Here is a 15,289-nt window from a genome sequence, read left to right as displayed (position 1 = left end):
TAACAAAATAAAATCAGATCCACTATTAAAGTTGAAATTTAGATATAATGTTATTTGTACCATATCACACATTATATATAAAAACAAGAAAAAATCTCCTGAGTATTTACTAAGCAGGGCTCACACTGGCCTCCGAGAAATAATAGCCAACTTTTGAAACTATAAAAAATAATAGCCAAAACTGATGCGGACTTTGCATGTAATGTTTATAATTAAAAAGAACAAGTTTTTTTTATTGGTTTGAAAAGTTGTAGCCCCAACAGGGGTGTGGGAATTGGGGATTCATGGAAATTACCTCATATTGGGGGCTCCCCCCTCCCCCTTAAATGCTTTCAAAGATAAGACCTATGCTATAATCTGATGGATTCTGAAGGCATTTACTGGACACATATTTATAGCTTGCATAAGGCTGCTGAAATGATTGACTCTGTCTGACATTGTTGACTGGGCAATAGCTCAAACTCCATTCGTGCACACACAGTATGGGCACAGTTGCACAAAAGGGAAAGTTTTGAGTATCAGTCATGTTTATACATTTTCTTTTTATATATCAAAAGTGTTTCCATGATTCTTTTGACCACAACAGTTAACTGCACTTAAATTGCCCCAAAAGTACAAAACAATCGGGTCGCAAAAATACGTGATATTTGGCACACTATTTCATTACAGCTTTTTGTCAACATGTTTCCAAGGCTTTTTTCAATATTAAATAATATTTTTATGTGTTTTAGAACGTTTCTACTTACGCTAATGACAGTATGCAGGCAAATTTATTTGTTGATTTTTTTAGCTTGCCGGTATCGGCCATGTTACTAAAAATAGAAACAAGACTGGGTTTTCTGATTATTTCTGGGTTTAATGTGCAAAACAGACATTTATTAATCTTGGTAAAAAAATATCTGGCCTGTAATATTTCAACATGTACATTCGCGTTCTTTTCAAATTAAGGAAAATAAAAAAAAACTTTGAGATTTTGTCACTTAAAACAATTGCATTTCAAGATAAAAAAAAATTGCCGGTACAAATTGGTTTGTCGTCTGCCGACTATTGAGTTGAAAAAAATTTGCGTTGGTGTTTGCAAGTGTTCTCAAAAAGTAGCCTGCCAGTTCAATGTGACTTAAATGCTGGATTAGTAAGATTGCATTCCGGTTATAATCGGTTTAATTGTCGTCTGCATTCTACCGCCTTAGGCAACGTTATCGGCATAGTTGACACGTGTTTGGAATACACGAGGCAATAAACAGTACGCTTTATCGATTTTTCTACGCTAGCTGACCGCGGGTGGCATAATTATTTATGCAGCTATCAAATAAAATAATCGCCAGTTCAAGTCGCCAAAATGAAAAAATATTCGCCATTTAAATAAAATAATCGCAAATGGCGATAATGGCGACTGACAGCGTGAGCCCTGACTAAGAAAATTGACATTACAATGAAATGACTTATCACTAAGTTTTTAGCTCACCTGTCACAAAGTGACAAGGTGAGCTTTTGTGATCGCGCGGTGTCCGTCGTCCGTCCGTGCGTCCGTCCGTGCGTGCGTCCGTAAACTTTTGCTTGTGACCACTCTAGAGGTCACATTTTTCATGGGATCTTTATGAAAGTTGGTCAGAATGTTCATCTTGATGATATCTAGGTCAAGTTCGAAACTGGGTCACGTGCCGTCAAAAACTAGGTCAGTAGGTCTAAAAATAGAAAAACCTTGTGACCTCTCTAGAGGCCATAATTTTCAATGGATCTTCATGAAAATTGGTCAGAATGTTCATCTTGATGATATCTAGGTCAAGTTCGAAACTGGGTCACGTGCGGTCAAAAGCTAGGTCAGTAGGTCTAAAAATAGAAAAACCTTGTGACCTCTCTAGAGGCCATATATTTCACAAGATCTTCATGAAAGTTGGTCAGAACGTTCACCTTGATGATATCTAGGTCAAGTTCGAAACTGGGTCACGTGCCTTCAAAAACTAGGTCAGTAGGTCAAATAATAGAAAAACCTTGTGACCTCTTTAAAGGCCATATTTTTCATGGGATCTGTATGAAAGTTGGTCTGAATGTTCATCTTGATGATTTCTAGGTCAAGTTCGAAAACTGGGTCACGTGCCATCAAAAAACTAGGTCAGTAGGTCTTAAATAGAAAATCCTTGTGACCTTTCTAGAGGCCATATATTTCACAAGATCTTCATGAAAATTGGTCAGAAACGTTCATCTTGATGATATCTAGGTCAAGTTCGAAACTGGGTCACGTGCCATCAAAAACTAGGTCAGTAGGTCAAATAATAGAAAAACCTTGTGACCTCTCTAAAGGCCATATTTTTCATGGGATCTGTGTGAAAGCTGGTCTGAATGGTCATCTTGATGATATCTAGGTCAAGTTCGAAACTGGGTCACGTGCGGTTAAAAACTAGGTCAGTAGGTCTAAAAATAGAAAAACCTTGTGACCTCTCTAGAGGCCATATATTTCATGAAATCTTCATGAAAATTTGTCAGAATGTTCACCTTGATGATATCTAAGTCAAGTTCGAAAGTGGGTCACGTGCCATCAAAAACTAGGTCAGTAGGTCAAATAATAGAGAAAGCTTGTGACCTAACTAGAGGCCATATTTTCCATGGGATCTGTATGAAAGTTGGTCTGAATGTTCATCTTGATGATATCTAGGTCAGATTTGAAAGTGGGTCACGTGCCTTCAAAAACTAGGTCAGTAGGTCAAATAATAGAAAAACCTTGTGACCTTTCTAAAGGCCATATTTTTCAATGGATCTTCATGAAAGTTGGTCTGAATGTTCATCTTGATGATATCTAGGTCAAATTGGAAACAGGGTCATGTGCAGTCAAAAACTAGGTCAGTAGGTCTAAAAATAGAAAAACCTTGTGACCTCTCTAGAGGCCATACTTGTGAATGGATATCATAAAAATTGGTCAGAATGTTCACCTTGATGATATCTAAGTCAAGTTCGAAAGTGGGTCACGTGCCTTCAAAAAGTAGGTCAGTAGGTCAAATAATGAAAAAACGTTGTGACCTCTCTAAAGGCCATATTTTTCATGGGATCTGTATGAAAGTTGGTCTGAATGTTTATCTTGATGATATCTAGGTCAAGTTTGAAACTGGGTCAACTGCGATCAAAAACTAGGTCAGTAGGTCTTGAAATAGAAAAACCTTGTGACCTCTCTAGAGGCCATACCCTTGAATGGATCTTCATGAAAATTGGTCAGAATGTTCACCTTGATGATATCTAGGTCAAGTTTGAAACCGGGTCACGTGCCTTAAAAAACTAGGTCAATAGGTCAAATAATAGAAAAACCTTGTGACCTCTCTAGAGACCATATTTTTCAATGGATCTTCATGAAAATTGGTCAGAATTTTATCTTTATAATATCTAGGTCAAGTTCAAAACTGGGTCACATGAGCTCAAAAACTAGGTCACTATGTCAGATTATAGAAAAAACGACGTCATACTCAAAACTGGATCATGTGGGAAGAGGTGAGCGATTCAGGACCATCATGGTCCTCTTGTTTAACTATGCATTTACTTCATTATTGCTATTAACTTGTGTCATGCAGGTGTACAGGTAAAAGCAGGATAGGATTAATATTTGTGTCATTGATTGATTTCTAGTACTATGTCAAATAGGTGGTCATGTATGGGTCATTTATGGTAGTGGACCAGTAATGACTGTTAGCGACTTCAATGTAATTAAGTATTCTTGTAAGTTGTTTCGGGCATTGTGTGGCTGCTAAAAAGGTAAAATGTTGGTGTATTATAATGTCACCCTGTTCGAGAGGGTGAGCCATTTTGACTTGCATTTTGCATGTTTACCTCCCATTGTCAAGCATAAGGCAGGATAGGAACCGGTTTATCATTCTTAACAAGACTTAGTGGCAAATCACCATCTGGCCGCATCAGAATGGATTTCATTCGGGCTTAAACCTTAGTTATTTTCTTTGAGTTGATTCCTAAACCTCTAGGTCATAGTGTATATGTTTTTAGCTCGACTATACGAAGAATAAGTAGAGCTATCCTACTCACCACGGCGTTGGCGTCACACCTTGGTTAAGTTTTTCGTACCAGTCCACTTTTTGACAAAGTCTTCTGAGATAAAGCTTTGAAACTTTCAACACTTGTTTACCATCACCATGTTCAGTTTAAGGCAAGAGTACATAACTCCATCAAATATTTTGGCTGAGTTATGGCCCCTTTTAACTTAGAAATCTTGGTAAGTTTTTCGTACCAGTTCACATTTTTTGTAAAGTGTTTGACATATGGCTTTGAACCTTTTATCACTTGATTAATATAACAGTCTCTATCTGTAGACAAGAGTACATAACTCTGTCAACTATTTTGGCTGAATTATGGCACTTTTTGGACTTGGAAATTGGTACAATATTTGTACAAGTCCATGTTTTGCCAAAGCTATTTGACATGTGGCTTTGAAAGTTTGAACAATTGTTTATCATCATGATTTATATTTGTAGGCAAGAGTACATAACTCTGTCAACTATTTTAGCTAAATTATTGCCCTTTTTTGACTTGGAAATTGGCTCAGTTTCCGTACAAATCCATGTTTTGTCAAAACTATTTGACATATGGCTTTGAAACTTTGTACACTTGTTTATCATCATGATTTCCATCTGTAGGCAAGAGTACATAACTCTGTCAACTATTTTGGCTGAATTATGGCCCTTTTTGGACTTGGAAATTGGGATAATTTTTGTACAAGTCCATGTTTTGTCAAGACTATTTGACATGTGGCTTTGAAAGTTTGAACAATTGTTTATCATCATGATTTATATTTGTAGGCAAGAGTACATAACTCTTGTCAACTATTTTGGCTGAATTATGGCCCTTTTTTGACTTGGAAATTGGTTAAGTTTTCGTACAAATCCATGTTTTGTCAAAACTATTTGACATATGGCTTTGAAACTTTGTACACTTGTTTATCATCATGATTTCCATCTGTAGGCAAAAGTATATAAGTCTGCAAACTATTTTGGCTGAATTATGGCCCTTTTTGGACTTGGAAATTGGTTCAGTTTCATACAAGTCAGCGTTTTGTCAAAGCTATTTGACATGTGGCTTTGAAACTTTTAACACTTGTTTATCATCATGGTTCCAATCTGTAGGCAAGAGTACATAACTCTGTCAACTATTTTGGCTAAATTATGGCCCTTTTTGGACTTGGAAATCAGTTAAGATTTCGTACCAGTCTGTATTTTGCCTTACCTGTTTGTCTTAAGGCTTTGAAACTTTGACTACTTGTTTACCTTCATAGTCTACTTACTTAGGACAAGGACTTTAGCTCAGTTATGGCCCTTATTTGGACATAGAAATTAGTTAGGTTTCGCAACCATTCGATATTTTGTCTATTAACTGTTTGATATATACGGCTTTGAAACTTTGAACACTTGCTTACCAACATGGTCACACATTGCCATATAGTGCAAGACTTACCCAATTCCACAAATGCAGGTACATTGTTTGTCTTATCTGTTCCTTTTTGTTTTGTCTGAAAATCTCAGGTAATATTTTGACCCTATACTTCTGTCAGTGCTTTGAATAGTTGAGCGCGCTGTCAACAGACAGCTCTTGTTAGCTCGACTATTCAAAGGATAGTTAGAGCTATTGGACTCACTCATGCGTCTGTGTCTGCGTCAGCATGGGCGTCCCGATTGGGTTAAGTTTTTGTATGTAAGCTGGTATCTCAGTAACCACTTACGGGAATGGATTGAAACTTCACACACTTATATACTGTGATAAACTGACTTACATTGCACAAGTTCCATAACTCGTTTTTTCTCTTTTTTTACAAACTTCTGCCCCTTTTTTGACTTAGAAATTTTTGGTTAAGGTTTTATATGTAAGCTGGTATCTTAGTACCCACTAATGGGAATGGATTGAAACTTAATACACTTGTTCACTGACATGATTTGACATGCAGTGCACAGGTTCCATAACATTACTTTGCATTTTTACAAAATTATGCCCCTTTTTCAACTTAACAGTTTTTGGTTAAGTTTTTTATATGTAAGCTGGTATCTCAGTACCCACTAATGGGAATGGATTGAAACTTCACACACTTGTTTATTGTAATGGTCTGACATGTAATGCACAGGTTACATAACTCTACTTTGCATTTTCAAAGAAAAACATGGCTTGTACAGGGATCATCCTAGGTCAAAATTTTAGGGAGAAGTGACTTCTCCCTCCACAGAATTTAGGGAGAAGTTGAGGAATTTAAGGAGAAGAATAGGCATAGCATTCAGTTTCTTGCCTATATATATCCACTTTCTGTGGGTCTAGCTGTAACTTATTAACAGTAATAATTTAAGGAAATTGATTCTTGCATTATCATTTTCATGAATTTCTAAAAAAAGTATAAACTTAGCTATGAAAAAGTCGCCTTTAAATTTTTATCCGAAATTTACATGTCCAAAACTCGTAAATTTAACAGGTGCACGATCAAAACGCTGTGAAAATTTTCGTTCATGTTTCGATTCTCGTACTTTTATAATGCCCGATTTTTGCATCAACTTGTTCAGATTTATACATTTAATTTATTTATTTATTATTTTTTTCGAAAATAATATCAAACTCGTAGATAATGGCGATCTTTTTACAATATTTTATACGGCAATTCTGACGTCCACGAAATCATTTTTTTATCCACAGCACCTGAGCCGTTCATTTACAGAAATTGACCATAATTATGGTAATTGAAATAATTTTTGAAGTAATCTTTAATAAAATGAAAGAATAATATACAATTGTTGCATAAGATCATGCTCTCATTAAGTTTATCGTCTTTTTACACGCTGATTGAAAATTTTCAAAATGGCGGCGGCATACAATATTATTGATTGACACTGTGGGATATTAACGCTACGATTGGCTGAAGTTTGACAGGCGAGTAGGCGGGGTTGACTATAGATTTATCGATAATTTAATCTAGAATATGCATCAAGTTTTACAACTTTAAGTTAACAGATAATAACTCGATGAAAAACTCGGCGATTTGGATTTCGCCCTGAGGCAATAATTAGGCAAAGTGGCCGACTTTAAAGCGACGATATCGCTCAAATCGCCTTGTAGGATGATCCCTGTAATGTAGATTAGGTCTGTCTGGGCAGATAGGCAGATTGGCGGACGGGCAGATGGGTGGATGGATGGAATAATGAGTCTCATGTTAACCTTTTTGTTCATAAATTTTTCTCAACAACTACTTATTCAAACTTCAAGAAACCTGGTCAGAATGATCCCATATTACCCTAGTTGGTCCAGAGTGAGAATGGGGTCACTGGGTCAAAGATCGAGGTCACAGGGATGTGAACATTGAAAATGGTTTCCGCTCAATTTCTGGACAAGTATTTCACCAAGGACCTTGAAACTTCATAGGTATGTTGGTCTTGATGTGTACATGACTCTTATTGATTTCGGGATCACTGGGTCAAAGGTCAAGGTCCCAATCGGTCTCATGTTAACCTTTTTGTTCATTCATTTTTCTCAACAACTTCTTATCCAAACTTCAAGAAACTTGGTCAGAATGATCCCCTATTACCCTAGTTGGTCCAGAGTGAGAATGGGGTCACTGGGTCAAAGGTCAAGGTCACAGGGACCTAAACATTGAAAATGGTTTCCGCTCAATATCTAGACAAGTATTTCACCAAGGACCTTGAAACTTCATAGGTATGTTGGTCTTGATGTGTACATGACCCCTATTGATTTCGGGGTCAAAGGTCAAGGTCACAGGGATATAAACATTGAAAATAGTGTTTTTCTTGCTTTGATTTTTTTTACACTAATTTATTTCTTTAATTTCATTTTCTACCTGTCCATTTTCCTTCAGTAATGCTTATTAATTTGGGGGTTATTTATTGTATGCCTTTATTAGAACTTTAACTCATTATCACCTTATTTGGAAAACCGGGCCAAAACGGTGTCAGGCCTTAGCTGCTTGTTACAAAATTATGCGCCTTTTTAGCTCACCTGTCACAAAGTGACAAGGTGAGCTATTGTGACCGCTTGATGTCAGTCGTGCGTAGTGCGTCAGCAATTTCTAAAAAAATCTTCTTCTTGAAAACCACTGGGCAGAATTACACCAAACTTCACAGGAATGATCCTTGGATGGCACCCTTTCAAAATTTTTCAAAGAATTGAATTCCATGCAGAACTCTGGTTGCCATGGCAACCGAAAGTAAAAACTTAAAAACTCTTCTTGTCCAAAACCACAGGGCCTAGGGCTTTGATATCTGGTGTGTAGCATCATTTAGTGGTCCTCTACCAAAATTGTTCAAATTATCCCCCTAGGGTCAAATATTGCCCGCCCCGGGGGTCACATGGTTAATATAAACTTATATAGGGAAAACTTTGAAAATCTTCTTGTACAAAACCACATGGCCTAGGGCTTTGATATTTGGTATGTAGTATCATCTAGTGGTCCTCAACCCAGATTATTCAAATTATCCCCCTAGGGTCAGGTTTTACATAGACTTATAACCACAACACTTAGACTTTTGATATTTGGTTTGTAGCATTGTCTTATGGTCCTCAACCAAAATTTTTCAAATTGTACCCCTTGGGTGAAAAGAGGCCCTGCCCTGGGTCCCAAGTTTTATATAGACTTACATAGGAAAAAGCTTTAAAAATCTTCTTGTCTGAAACCATACGACCTAGGCTTTTGATATTTGGTATGATGCATTGTCTAGTAGTCCTCTACCAAAACTGTTCAAATTATGCCACTGGGGTTAAAAGAGGCCCCACCCTGGGGTCACTTAGTTATTATGTGAGTTATATAGGAAAAATACTTAAAAAATCATCTGATCCTATTTCCAAGACTGTTTAATTATAATTACCTGATGACCCCCAAGTAATATGATGTCACTTGACTGTGACCTTGACCTACTGACCTATTTTCTAGTTTTTTAAGATACAGCCTTGAAATTTTGATGACATACACAGTTTTGCACACAAATCGTAAAACTGAATTTCATTGACCATGAATGTGACCTACTGACTTTCTTAATATTTTATCATCAGTTTGACATTTGAAACATGTAGCTCATATTACTCAGGTGAGTGATCCAGGGTCATCATGACCCTCTTGTTTGACTTAGCAGTTTTTGGTCAAGTGTTTGTATGTAAGCTGGTATCCAGTACCCAGTTATTGGGAATGGATTGAAACTTCACACAGTTGTCCATGAACTGATATGCATTGTAAAGGTTCCATAACCCTGTTTTGCAAGTTTACAAAATTATTCTTCTTTTTCGAATTTTATATTCATTTCAACTGACAAGGCTGTTGAATAGTCGAGCATTGCTGTCCTTCAACAGCTCTTATTTTATGAGCATATTACCTTGTGTACATTCCAGAGAACGCTGACATTGCATATGGAAAAATATGTAGTTTCCATTACAGGTCCACTACCCTAAGTATTTGAATACAAGCTTGGCTGGCTGAAATTCAAAACAATTTATGATTTGTGTCCAGTATTCAGGAATTCCTTACCCCACTTGTCACTTTAACATAATTAGTTTAGACAGAGCCAAAAATGAGTCATATTTGAGCCACAATAAATCTATTACTAATAGAATGAACAACTCTATAATATGGGCATGTATTTAGTCTCATTTGCAGTGGGCTTTTCTCATCTAGCAGTTCTAAAATTGAAAATGTAATAGTGTAAAACCATTTTATTAAAGAACCATTGGTGAAAACTGCTTTGCATAACAAGTTAGAGTACCTAAATAGATTAATTAGTGAAGAATGCCTGACTTGTTTCCTGCAAAGCTGGCTTAAGATTAAGGTTAAAATTAAAAATTTCACTTCCAAGCTGAAGAACAGTAATCATGAATTTAAAGGTGTTATTTTTCATTTTTTGGACGCTATAATTGGAATGGTTTATTTGTCACCTTGATAGCTCAGTTGTAGAGTGAGTGCTTCAGTTGCTGGAAGTCGGGGCGGGGCTTTGATCCCTGGCAATGTTATACAAGAAACGTGAAAAATGGTACCCTTACTGGGCACTCAGAATTCAGTGGGTTGTACCAGGAGGAAAAAATACAGGTAAGTATCTGTTATTGGATACCTAGTTTGTTGCAGAAGAAATTTGTAGCTCTGTTGTCTGTTGGAAATATGTGATGTTAAATAAAGCTTACCTTTTCTTTTTGCAGGCTCAAGTAATTCCGATGCTATAAATTGGTTAGAAAGTCAGGGAATCACAATGATCTCCACTTCTGATGGCAATATCATAACATCTGCTGTAGAAAGTGGACAAACTATTACACTTACAGGTAAAACACCAAAGTCTCATTTTCATATACATTTTGAAGGTAAAAGTTTCGGGTCAAATTTTTAGCTCACCTGAGCACAAAGTGCTCAAAGGAGAGCTTTTGTGATCACCCTGTGTCCGTTGTCGTCCATCGTCCGTCCGTCGTCAACAATTTGACTGTTAACACTCTAGAGGTCACATTTTTGGCCAGATCTTAATGAAACTTGGTCAGAATGTTACCCTCAATAAAATCTTGGATGAGTTTGATTTTGGGTCATCTGGGGTCAAAAACTAGATCACCAGGTCAAATCAAAGGAAAAGCTTGTTAACACTAGAGGTCACAATTTTGGCCCAATCTTAATGAAACTTAGTCAGAATGTTACCCTTAATAAAATCTTGGATAAGTTTGATATGGGTCATCTGGGGTCAAAAACTAGGTCACCAGGTCAAATCAAAGGAAAAGCTTGTTAACACTCAAGAGGTCACAATTTTGGCCCAATCTTTATGAAACTTGGTCAGAATATTACCCTTAATAAATCTTGGACAAGTTTGATATGGGTCATCTGGGTCAAAAGTAGGGCCCAGTCAATCAAAGGAAAAGCTTGTTAACACTCTAGAGGTCACAATTTTTGGCCCAATCTTAATGAAACTTGGTCAGAATGTTACCCTCAATAAAGTCTTGGACGAGTTCGATATTGGGTCATCTGGGTTCAAAAACTAGATCACCAGGTCAAAGCAAAGGAAAAGCTTGTTAACACTAGAGGTCACAATTTTGGCCCAATCTTAATGAAACTTGGTCAGAGTGTTATCCTCAATAAAGTCTTGGACGAGTTTGATATGGGTCATCTGGGGTCAAAAACTAGGTCACCAGGTCAAGTCAAAGGAAAAGCTTGTTAACACTCTAGAGGTCACAATTTTGGCCCAATCTTAATGAAACTTGGTCAGAGTGTTATCCTCAATAAAGTCTTGGACGAGTTTGATATGCATCATCTTGGATCAAAAAGTAGGTCACCAGGTCAAATCAAAGGAAAAGCTTGTTTACACTGTAGAAGCCACATTTATGACTGTATCTTCATGAAACTTAGTCAGAATGTTAATCTTGATGATCTCAAGGTCCATTTTGAATCTGGGTCATGTAGGATCAAAAACTAGGTCACCCGGTAAAATCAAAGGAAAAGCTAGTTAACACTGTAGAAGCCATATTTATGACCATATCTTAATGAAACTTGGTCAGAATGTTAATCTTGATGATCTTTAGGTTAAGTTTAAATCAGGTGGGGTCAAAAACTAGGTCACTAGATCAAATCAAAGGAAAAGCTTGTTAACACTCTAGAGGCCACATTTTTGACTGTATCTTAATGAAACTTAGTCAGAATGTTAAACTTGATGATCTTTAGGTCATGTTTGAATCTGGGTCATGTCGGGTCAAAAACTAGGTCACTTGGTCAAATCAAAGGAAAAGCTAGTTAACACTTTAGAGGCCACATTTATGACCATATCTTAATGAAACTTGGTTAGAATGTTAATCTTGATAATCTATAGGTCAGGTTCGAATCTGGGTCAGGTGGGGTCAAAAACTAGGTCACTAGATCAAATCAAAGGAAAAGCTTGTTAACACTCTAGAGGCCACATTTATGACTGTATCTTCGTGAAACTTAGTCAGAATGTTAAACTTGATGATCTTTAGGTCAAATTCGAATCTGGGTCATGTCGGGTCAAAAACTAGGTCACCAGGTCAAATCAAAAGAAAAGCTAGTTAACACTTTAGAGGCCACATTTATGACCATATCTTAATGAAACTTGGTCAGAATGTTAATCTTGATGATCTTTAGGTCAATAGGTCAGGTGAGCGATACAGGGCCTTCATGGCCCTCTTGTTATAAATGAAATATTATTGTCTGTAATAGATTTTGGTTATGCTTTAAGAAAATTTGGAACAAAAACCTGTGTATTTACCTTGTCTTTTAATATTTGAGCAGCACCATGAGAAAACCAACATAGTGCATTTGCGACCAGCAAGAATCCAGACCAGCGTGTGCATCTGCGCAGTCTGGACAGGATCCATACTGTTCGCTTTCAAACCCTATTGCAGTTAGAGAAACTGTCAGCAAACAGTATGGATCCTAACTAGACTGCGCATGGTCTGGATCCATGCTGGTCACAAATACTCTATGTTGGTTTTCTCATGGTGCGGCTCAATTGGATCTAAATGTGACCATTATTCTTCTTATCAAAATAATTGAGCCATATTCAGCCCAGGGAGAGGACTAGACATGAAATTAAAGTTGTTGGTTTGAACCCTGTCTGAGGCAAATGTTCTCTGTGATGGTTTGACAGAAGACTGTGTGCTTTAAGTTATTGATCCTCCACCTCTGATTCATGCAGGGAAGATTTTGATTCTTGTAGTTATAATACTGGGTGCAGAAAATCTGTTGAAAAATGACAGCAATCCAAATTAAATGAACAAACTAAATAGTCTAATAGATTTTTAGCTCACCTGAGCACGAAGTGCTCAAGGTGAGCTTTTGTGATCGCCCTGTGTCCGTCGTCGTCCGTCCGTCGTCAACAATTTGACTGTTAGCGCTATAGATGTCACAATTTTAGCCCAATCTTATTGAAACTTGGTCAGAATGTTACCCTTAATAAAATCTTGGACGAGTTCGATATTGGGTCATCTGGGGTTAAAAACTAGGTCACCAGGTCAGATCAAAGGAAAAGCTTGTTAACACTCTAGGGGTCACAATTTTGGCCCAATCTTAATGAAACCTGGTCAGAATGTTACCCTCAATAAAATCTTGGACGAATTCGATATTGGGTCATCTGGGATCAAAAACTAGGTCACCAGGTCAAATCAAAGGAAAAGCTTGTTATCATTCTAGAGGTCACAATTTTGGCTCAATCTTAATGAAACTTGGTTTAGAATGTTATCCTCAATAAAATCTTGGACAAGTTTGATATGGGTCATCTGGGGTCAAAAACTAGGTCACCAGGTCAAATCAAAGGAAAAGCTTGTTAACACTCTAGAGGTCACAATTTTGGCCCAATCTTAATGAAACTTGGTCAGAATGTTACCCTCAATAAAATCTTGGAGGAGTTTGATATTGGGTCATTTGGGATCAAAAACTAGGTCACCAAGTCAAATCAAAGGAAAAGCTTGTTAACACTCTAGAGGTCACAATTTTGGCTCAATCTTAATGAAACTTGGTCAGAATGTTACCCTTAAAAAATTTTTGGACAAGTTCGATATTGGGTCATCTGGGATCAAAAACTAGATAACCAGGTCAAATCAAAGGAAAAGCTTGTTAACACTCTAGAGGTCACAATTTTGGCCCAATCTTAATGAAACTTGGTCAGAATGTTACCCTTAAAAAAATCTTGGACAAGTTTGATATTGGGTCATCTTGGATCAAAAACTAGGTCACCTGGTCAAATCAAAGGGAAAGCTTGTTAACACTCTAGAGGTCACAATTTTGGCCCAATCTTAATGAAACTTGGTCAGGATGTTAATCTTGATGATCTTTAGGTCAAGGTCAAGTCTGGGTCATGTGGGGTCAAAAACTAGGTCACTAGATCAAATCAAAGGAAAAGCTTGTATACTTCATGAAACTTAGTCAGAATGTTAATCTTGATGATCTTAGGTCAAATTCGAATCTGGGTCATCTGGGGTCAAAAACTAGGTCACTGGGTCAGATCCAAGGAAAAGCTAGTTAACACTTTAGAGGCCACATTTATGACCATATCTTAATGAAACTTGGTCAGAATGTTAATCTTGATGATCTTTAGGTCAATAGGTCAGGTGAGCAATACAGGGCCTTCATGGCCCTCTTGTCTTATACATGTATCTTTTATGAATACTAAAGTTACATGTATATGCAGATACCAACATTCTCATCCATCACAGGTTCATTCTAATTGTATGTATTTGATGGTTCAGTTCAAAAGGACATCTTTATATGAATTGCCGAAGTCTCTGCAATAGACTGTTATCAATTTAAGAAATAATTTTTGTAGTTTTACTTGTTATTTATCCTACAACTTTAGCAGCTCAGCCTCAGAGTGAGATAGACATGTCTTACATGTAAATAGTTCTCTCCGATTTGGAGAGAAAGTTCAAGATATTGTCATTTTTTTCACCTTGTTAGCTCTTTTTGAAAAAAATCTACGAAGTATTGTCGTCACTTGATCGTCGGCATTGGTTAAAACTTTTATTGTACCCCCCGACAACAAAGTTGTAAGGGGGGGTATACTGGTTTCAGGTTGTCTGTCTGTCTGTCCGTCTGTCCGTAGACGCAATCTTGTGCGCACCATCTCTCCTTATCCCCTTGACAGAATTTAATGAAACTTCACACAAGTGATCAGTACCAACAGTAGTTATGCATGGGGCATGTTAGGTTCTTTTAGAAAAATTTTTTGCAGAGTTATGGGACTTTGTTTTTTTGTTACTATACTATATACATAGACACAATCTTGTGCGCACCATCTCTCCTCATCCCCTTGACACAATTTAATGAAACTTCACACAAGTGATCAGTACCAACAGTAGTTGTGCATGGGGCATGTTAGGTTCTTTTAGAAAAAAATTTGCAGAGTTATGAGACTTTGTTTTTTTGTTACTATACTATATACATAGACACAGTCTTGTGCGCACCATCTCTCCTCATCCCCTTGACACAATTTAATGAAACTTCACAAATGTGATCAGTAACAACAGTAGTTGTGCATGGGGCATGTTAGGTTCTTTCAGCGACAAAAATTGCAGAGTTATGGGACTTTGTTTCTTGTTAACATACTATGTACATACAGTCTGCATATGCAATCTTGTGCGTGCCTAATCTACCAAACCCTTACACACAATTTAATGAAACTTCACACAAGTGATCAGTACCAACCCTAGTTGTGCATGGGCATGTTACATTCTTTTAGATAAATATTCTGCATAGTTATGGGACTTTGTTTTTTGTTACTATACTGTATACATACAGTCTATATACATACAGTCCACATAATTATGCAATCTTAATCTGCGTCAAATT

At 37.0% G+C, this 15,289-nt stretch overlaps 1 protein-coding gene across 1 annotated transcript in view; it reads left to right on the top strand.

Moving 5' to 3' along the window:
- The window catches only part of LOC123536922 (uncharacterized), a 35,109-nt gene that overhangs the window by 13,163 nt on the left and 6,657 nt on the right, over positions 1 to 15,289 (top strand). Inside the window, exon 2 of the mRNA XM_053528076.1 lies at positions 10,159 to 10,278. Within this exon, the coding sequence (XP_053384051.1) occupies positions 10,209 to 10,278 (70 nt within the window). The 5' untranslated portion in view covers positions 10,159 to 10,208. The remainder of the gene's footprint in view (positions 1 to 10,158; positions 10,279 to 15,289) is intronic.

Source organism: Mercenaria mercenaria, chromosome 17 (genome assembly GCF_021730395.1).
Source record: "Mercenaria mercenaria strain notata chromosome 17, MADL_Memer_1, whole genome shotgun sequence".
Lineage (NCBI taxonomy): Eukaryota > Metazoa > Mollusca > Bivalvia > Venerida > Veneridae > Mercenaria > Mercenaria mercenaria.
The sequence above is the reverse complement of the archived record's forward strand: the minus strand, read 5'-3'. Positions and strand labels throughout refer to the sequence as shown.